The sequence below is a fragment of the Myotis brandtii genome, unplaced genomic scaffold, assembly GCF_000412655.1.
Source record: "Myotis brandtii unplaced genomic scaffold, ASM41265v1 scaffold274, whole genome shotgun sequence".
Taxonomy (NCBI): domain Eukaryota; kingdom Metazoa; phylum Chordata; class Mammalia; order Chiroptera; family Vespertilionidae; genus Myotis; species Myotis brandtii.
Window position 1 is genome coordinate 1,427,980 of NW_005360425.1, and position 8,220 is coordinate 1,436,199.

The following is an 8,220-nucleotide window of genomic DNA, read 5'->3' on the forward strand; positions in this document are numbered from 1 at the left end:
GTAGCCAGAGTTTTTAATATTAAGCTGAATGCTCTTTTAAATGATATCTGTAAATTCCATTTATTTGGCAAAGTAATAGCTAAAATTCATGTCATTGAATTTCAGAAATGTGGAACTGCCTCACCTCACATATTATTGATATTAGATAGTGAGTCTAAATTACATTCCTCTAATTAATTCCCTTTCAATGTGCACGAATTTCGTGCACCGGGCTACTAGCCTATTATAAAACTGGGCAGAATATACAAGACAACTGTTTTCAGGAGATAAGAGGCAGTGCAAGGCAATAACCCTCGAAATAAGGGACACTTGAAGTGAGCCCTACAATTGCCCCGTTCTCTGTTAGGGACAACTTCCCAACCAGGGCACAGAAAGCTAGAACCCAAACAAAGCAGGGGCTTCACTGAGACCAAGAAGCAGAAATCTGAGTTTGCCTAGAATCTGAGTGGTAAGACAATGAAGAGAAAGGAGCTGTGAAAAGTGGGGGCAGGGCCCCAGAAGTCCATTGGGAGGGTCCACTACCAGGCTGAGGAGTGGGATGTAAAGGCAGAGGGCAAGACCACTGACGTTTATTAGATGTAGATGGTACAGAGCTGAGAGGGAAACAGAATCACCAGAAGTAATGCAGAGCTGGGGGAAGGAGGTAGAAGCATTTTGGAATTCCAGTTCTGCAAGTGCAAAGAAATCACATTAAAGCTGTAGATCGGCAAACACCAGGAAGGCTTCACCTTAGAGTAGGTCACACTCCAGAGCAAGACCTACTCAGACCTCTCTTCAAAAGTCTAAAACCCCACGGTATAATGTGGCAGAGATGTATAGACACTATATGAGAACATTAAAGAACAGTTCAACTGAGGGTATCCAGGGAAAGCATTACTAGTACAAAGGAGCTTATGTTTACCTGAATCAGAGTACATCAGGCAGAATGATAACAGCACATGCAGAGGGATGGAGCACTCTGCCTGGAAACGTGAGATGGTACTCCTCAAACAGTGATTTGAATGTGGAGGAGAGAAAGGACTATAGAATGATTCAGGGATTTCTACCTCAGAATATGAGTTAAGGTGATCTTTTCATGGTTGTAGGGGCTAAAAAAGGAGGAAGAGGACTAAAAGATCATGGGTTCAGTTTTTATATATTAAGTTAGAGGTGCCCAGTTGGTGTGGCTCAGTGGCTGAACATTGACCTATGAACTAGGAGGTCTCATTGTTCAATTCCAAGTCAGGCACATGCCTGGGTACAGGGCTTGATCCCCAGCAGGGGGCATGCAGGAGGCAGCCAATTAATGATTCTCTCTCAGCATTGATGTTTCTATCTTCCTCTCCCTTCCTTTCTGAAATCAGTAAAAATAAAAATAAAAATCTTTAAAAAAAAAAGTTAGAGGTAGCTGAAACATCCAATTGGAGATGTATAACAGAAGTGGCTACATGGTTTGTAACCCAGATAGAAGTGAATGAACAGTTATAGATATGGGAGTAGTGGGCACATAGATAATTATGGGGGGAAATTAGATTGCCCAGACTGAGCACACAAGAGTGAGACAAAAATGGGTAGAAACAGAACCACAAAGAACAAAACATTTAAGGGACAAGCTAAGAAGGAAGTGAGGGAAGAATAATTAGAAAGCTTAATGCATCAGCAGGAAGGAGAACAAAGTAAAGTCTGGTGTAACTTAAGGTAACCAAGGAGAGTCACAAGAAAGAAGTATGTGCCCTGACTGGTTTGGCTCAGTGGATAGAGCATCGGCCTGCGGACTGAGGGGTCCTGGGTTCGATTCCCGTCAAGGGCATGTACCTTGGTTGCGGGCACATCCCCAGTAGGGAGGTGTGCAGGAGGCAGCTGATCCGATGTTTCTAACTCTCTGTCCCTCTCCCTTCCTCTCTGTAAAAAATCAATAAAATGTATTAAAAAAAAAAAAAAGAAGTATGCAATGCAGCAGAGATGTTAACTACAATAAAAACTAAAGGTCTCCAACTAGGAAGGTCACTGGTTACCTTGGCAAAAACCAAGGTTTGGACAGAAGCCAGACCTCACTAGATTCAGAGGAGGACAGAGGTGAGAGAATGGGGACAGCAGATGTGGTCTATCCCCATTCAGAAAGCTTCACTGACTGGGAAGAAAGACTAAGTCAGGGAACTGGCTAGAGATTTCTCACAAAGAACATGTCTAGCGCAATAAATATTTGTTGAACGAATATGTAACTTTAAAAAAGTGAAAAGAATGATTTGTACCCATCTGGTTATTTTACCAGTCCTTGTTTCTTACTGTGTCTGTTTGTCTATCTGCAAATTGGATATGTATTATGCATAAGCCAAGTTCTATTTCCTCCATGAAGCCCTCCCTGATTTTTCTAAACTTCAGTAACATCCTGTACTATAATAAAAAAGACAGACAATAACAAGTGTTAGTGGGGACAGAGGGAAACTGGAACCCTCATATATTGCTGGTGTAAATGTAAAATGGTGCAGCTGCTGTAGAAAACAAAAAGTTAAAGAGTTCCCATATGATCCAGCAATTTCACTCCTGGGTATATAAACAGAATGTGGTATATCCATACAATGGAATATTATTCAGCCATGAAAAGGGATGAAGTACTGACACATGCTACAACATGAATGAACCTGGAAAACATCATGCTAAGGGAAAGAAGCCAGACAGAAAAGATCACATAGTGTATGAATTCATTTATATGAAATATCCAGAATAGGCAAATCCAGAGTCAGAAAATAGATTAGTGGTTTCCAGAAGCTAAGGAGAGGGAGGAATAGGAAGTGACTGCTAATTAGTACTGGGTTTCTTTTAGGGGAGGAAGGTTTAAAAAAATGTTCTGGAATTATATCTCAATTGAAAAAAAAATCCTCCTCTAATTTCTTACTAAAGAACTCCTAATTCTACCCATCTATTTAGCACTACTTCATATTGAGTGAAATTACTCTCTTCAGTGAGAGATTCCTTGAAAAACAACCTCATCAATTTTCTCCTGGATTACTTCATTCACTTCCTAATACTAGTAGATATCCTACTCTAGTCCTGACATCCCTCCCCTTTTCATCTTACTTGAATCCTCACTATTATCATTCTTCTATATCCCAGCAAAATGATCTAGAAATTTACCAGTATTATTCCTCTGCTTAAATTTTTCAATAGCTCCTAATTCCTTAAAGCAATGATCTCTAAGGTAGAATGCTTGCTTACAAGGGGTGCACAAGACAAATCACTTGAGTATGAAAATATTAGTGCTATTTATATGGTTTTTAGTTGATCCCTTTACATTTTTGTTTTTGGCAGTACAATGGTACTTGTTATAACATATGAACAAACACATATTGGGGTACATCCTCAACTTTTTTATGGATTAGAGTGCATAATCAAGAAAATTTGTAGACCACCTACCTAAAAAGATTAAAATCAAAGCTTCTTTGCATGGCATACAAGATCCTTCATGACCTGGCCACCATCTACCTCTTTAGGAGCTGCCATTCCAGCTTTGCTCTTTATATACCAGCAACACTAAACTGCTTATACCAGTAGAGTTTCCACTATATACCAGGCTGTTTCACACTTTTGTGTCTTTGTTCTTGTATTCCCATTGCCAGGGAATACAACTGCCCAACAAGCACAACTTTCAATTGTAGGGAAGTTATAGCAATGTTTTGCAACATAGAATAAGTGAGTGTTGATGAATGTTCTCCTTCTAAATGTGTCCTTGGGATAAATTCCTAGAAGGGGGATTACTAAGTCAAAGGACATAAACCTTTTGAAGATCTTGATATCTATGCCAAAAAACTCTCTGTTCAAATTCCCAAGCACAATATGAGGGCAACTACATAACCCCTCAGCAGCACTAGATATTTTTCATTCATTTTCATCAATATGATGGATTAAAAATTATGTCATTTTAATCTGTGGTTCTTTGGTTAGTAATGAAATTATCATTTTTTAAATGTTTATAAGTCATTTTAATTTCTTATGTTACTCTCTGTTTATGTCCTTTAATCATTTTTTTCTACTAGGATATTGTGTGTTTTTTTAAAAAATGATGAGAAAGAGATCTGATAAATTAAAATATATAACAAATCTGTCATGTGTTGCTTGCATGTTCACTCAGTTTGAACATCTGATTCTTGGTTCTTTCATGGTAAAAGCTCCAAACTTTCCTAAAACATAAGTAGTACAATCTAATCCCCACCAGAACTACTCCTAACAATACCAACTTTGCACCTCAATACTCAATCTGCTCGCTAGGATGCTGCTTTTAAGCACCCAGCTCAGAAATATGAAGACTAACCCAAGGAGCCCACAGCACTATATCTAATCAAGTATTAGCCCAAAAAAGACAGAAAAACTAGGAAATGCTTCTTCCTCCCCTGTACTTGGAATCCCTCAAATATCACGGTTCAGGGTAAAAAAATTGTCTTGGTCCTCCAAAAAATCACCTATAGTTAGGAGGTACAGTAGCATCGAAAAAGAACATGAGCTTTAGAGCGGATAAACCTGGGTTTAGGATCCTGGCTCTATCATGTTCTTGCTATGTGATCCTAATCAAGTCATTTTGCTTCAATTTCCTTATCTATAAAATGAGAATAAAACTATTGGTTTTAGGTTTATCCTGAGAATTAAATGAGATAATATATGTAACGTTTGTAACCAGGGGTTTTGAATACTGTAGGTGCATTCCAAAAAACGTGGTTTTCCCACTCTTATGGTGCCAAATCAGTAACTTATTTAATTCAAATGATATTACATAAAATGTTAGCCTGAAATAGCTGTCCCAGGAAAGCATCATCTAGGTAAAAAACATTTAGGTCAGCTTTCTGTCAACTGCAATTTCCAGTGCTATAATTATGCAATCATCAACCACCTCTGCAAGACAACAAAAACCCCAAAGTTGATGTTACTGAAATTGCTAAATACAGCAATTACTTGAGTCTCAAGGTCATGACCACCAATTCCTTTAGGAAAGCAATAGAAACCTTTGTAATTATAGGAGCAAAAGGCTGATTAGTTATCCCAGACAGTGGTCTCTACAACAGAAACCTCTTCTGGTCACTGCCCAGAATGGCAGCATACTCAGAAGTCTTTCTCAAATTGCTATTTTCTCACATTTCATACTCTGAAAAGAAACAATGTCAACAAATGAACTGAAGGGGAAGGGAAGAAAAAAAAGGGTATCCTTTGAAATCTAGCCTTCTTGGCACTCTTTTCTGGCAAGAGGCTCTAAGCTGGTGAAATAATCTCTAGGAGGAAAACATACTTTATGAAATCTATCAGCATAACCCCTTTCTATGGGAAAAGCAAGGAACACATTCTCCCTGTAACATTGATTATTTTGGGAAAGGAAAGGAAGCAAAGTATCATTTACTAAGCACTAAATTCAGATGCTGTACTATACTATTTAATTATGTTATCTCTCAAATCAAATGAGGTAGGTCTTGCCTTCCTTTAAGGACAACAGGTAATTTGCTCAAAGTTTTATTATTATTAAATGGAAATATCCAGCTCCAAGTCCAGTTGCCAGGTCTGTCCAACTTTGAAACTTTTCTCTTTTCATTACACATCAGCAAATCTCCAAATGACTATGCCAATTCCTTCATATGAGAAAAAACCCAATTTGTTAGTACCAAAACAAAACAAATAATTCCAACTAAGTGTCCACCAATAGTCTGTTTCTGTCTATTAGCACACTGCTTTTCTGCCTCCTTCTGTTTTACCAACTTCCCTATATAGTCTTTAAAATGAACTGAAGGACTCACACAAAATGCCCTTTTTTAAAAACCTTAATAAATCTATAAAGAAAATGGTACCTGTTGACAGCCACAGCACACTGAAGCAGAAGCAAATATAAAACAGATGCAGGCTTCTCAACCACTTCACAGATGTCTGCCAACAAAATCCTGATAAAATCCAGGAAGCAGAACTTGGCTTGACTCCCAGCTTCTTCTCCATTGCCTTACAGATAGGCAGAACCAGTCCACTAGAAAGAGAGAAAGAGAAGAAATAATATGCCAAGTAATTAATAATTGATTCCTAGAAATGTGGCATGCTAGATAGAGAACATGATAAATTAGGGGGAAGAAAAATTTCAAGTTTGTCTTTCACTGCTCATCTCTGCCCATAAATTTTAAACCTAAGCTTTGACATAGCCTATAATTATCAGGATAAAAACATAGCAAGGGATGTGAAATGAATCTACTGTAAAACGGAAACACCTTGTATTCCATTATTTTCTAGTCTAACAGTAAATCATCTAAGTGGAAGAATGGAAAGAATACCAGCCTGAAAAAAAGATCTGAGTTTCAGTACCAGTTCTGCTAACAGCTTTGTAGCTCTGACCAATACACTTACTTATCTATGAAAAGATGAGGTTGGACCTGAAGGTTTTATGTAGTCATGTTTTTGTTTTTTAAATTTCATGTGATGGTCTTTAGGAAGGGCATACACTTTTCAATTTGCTACTGCCCCACCACTATTATCTTAAAATTTTATCCAATTTATATTTCAATGTCACCTCCCTGACCCCTAGAATCATTTGCAATTCCTGACTTGAATTCATACATTCAACAAATATTTACCGAGCCCCTACTGTGTGCTAGATATTCTGCTGGCTACTCTAGAATCTAGGGGCTATTTGATTTATGTCCCTTTCAGGAGGAAAACATAATTTTCCATCAATTTCTTCTGTCTTACACAACTTCCCTATATCATATAATTATATAAATCCTGGCAACATTATTAGAGTTGATCAAGTTCTGAAGAAGCCACTCAAAAACTTTCTGTCCAAGCCCTGGCCTATATAGCTCAGTTGGTTGGAGAGTCATCCCCTACACCAGAAGTTGGTGTTTGATTCCCGGTCAGGGCACATACCCAGGATTCAGGTTTGATCCCCAGTCGGGCATGTGTGGGAGGCAACTGTAAAATGTTTCTCTCTTATATTGATGTTCCTCTCCCTCTCCCCCTCCTTCCCTCTATCTCCCTCCTTTCCTTTCTGTTAGTGTTAGGGTTTGGCCTGAGTCACCTCTCTTAGATCAATTTTTTAAAAGAAGCTTCTGTCTTAAATGTGCACCTGTCATCTACATCTGGCAAATGGCACAGACTGACAACCCCCGTTGCCAGCCAACATACAGGGAGAATGGCATTGCATGGGTGGGATATGAATACTAATATCAGGAAACACACACACACACACACTGCTACAAAAGATACAGCCCAACCAAGAAAAGGCTCTCACTGAGCCTTAAGCATACAAAGGACTTCATCTTTCTCATTCACTTCCATCCATTCCTGTTTTTAGTTGTTTTGTAATTGTGTTAGGGGAAAGGGGGCAGAAAGGTGTGTGCACCAGACACATGCTCAAGAGATTAATAAACGGAGCCTAAGTTAGAAAGTATTAGTATATCCAGCAACTTCTCTAGCCTCCTAAGATGTAATGGGAGAGAGGGAGGGAGGGAGGGAGGGAGCATGTATCTTTCTGTCTTCCACAAAAGGATTTTAAACTCAAGGTGACTCAGCACCTGTTATCAATAATAGCGTGACAGATGGGCGATAGAAGCATTAAATGAATAGGTTTTGAAAATGGGAGTAATAAACACTATTGAATTAGCAAGCTGATTAGAAGTACAATGTCTTACAAATCATGCATAAGAGAGAGGCAGAGCTATGCTATGAACTCCCACCCAGTCACTCCTATGAAACCTACAATTGCCAAAGGGCACAAAAAGGCTTGCTGACCGGGGCAGGAATAACACATCACCAAGATCCAAATGGTTGGTTACAGAGTCAACGGTAACAGCCCAGGGAGACAACGAACACCCCCACAATACTTGACAAATGAAACTCCAGAAAAGCCTGCGACAGTTCTGGCATTTGGGGCGTTACAAGTACGCACACCCGAAATAAAAGCACTCTCTGTTGCAGCAGCTGTTCAGACAGAGCAGGGGGTAATGTTTACTTAATACTTCAGGTTGATGGGGAACGTATCCTAGTTCAGTCTGTCAGCTACATACGTGGAACTCCATTTATGTACACAGCGATAAGATATGTTTGAACAGCCTATTCAGTTGGTGTGAGTAATCAAGAATAAAGCTCCCTTAAAAAAAAAAAAAGTCTCAGATATTTGAGAAAGTTACAGAACAGACTGTCATGAATAAATAGCTTTGCTTATATTTGCAGACATTGTTTTCCAAATAGCTGGGGAAATGAACAGATTGTTCTGGGGGGCTG

At 38.8% G+C, this 8,220-nt stretch overlaps 2 protein-coding genes across 7 annotated transcripts in view; one reads left to right on the forward strand and one right to left on the reverse strand.

Annotated features, from left to right (window-relative positions):
* Positions 1 to 8,220, reverse strand: part of KIAA0319L (KIAA0319-like ortholog) — a 109,334-nt gene that overhangs the window by 99,475 nt on the left and 1,639 nt on the right. For all 6 annotated transcript variants that reach the window (XM_014541525.1, XM_005868569.2, XM_014541524.1 and 3 more), the window contains exon 2: positions 5,805 to 5,974. In XM_014541525.1, coding sequence (XP_014397011.1) covers positions 5,805 to 5,946 — 142 coding nt within the window. In that variant the 5' untranslated portion in view covers positions 5,947 to 5,974. The remainder of the gene's footprint in view (positions 1 to 5,804; positions 5,975 to 8,220) is intronic.
* NCDN (neurochondrin) overlaps positions 1 to 8,220 on the forward strand; it is a 20,610-nt gene that overhangs the window by 1,849 nt on the left and 10,541 nt on the right. The window lies entirely within an intron of this gene.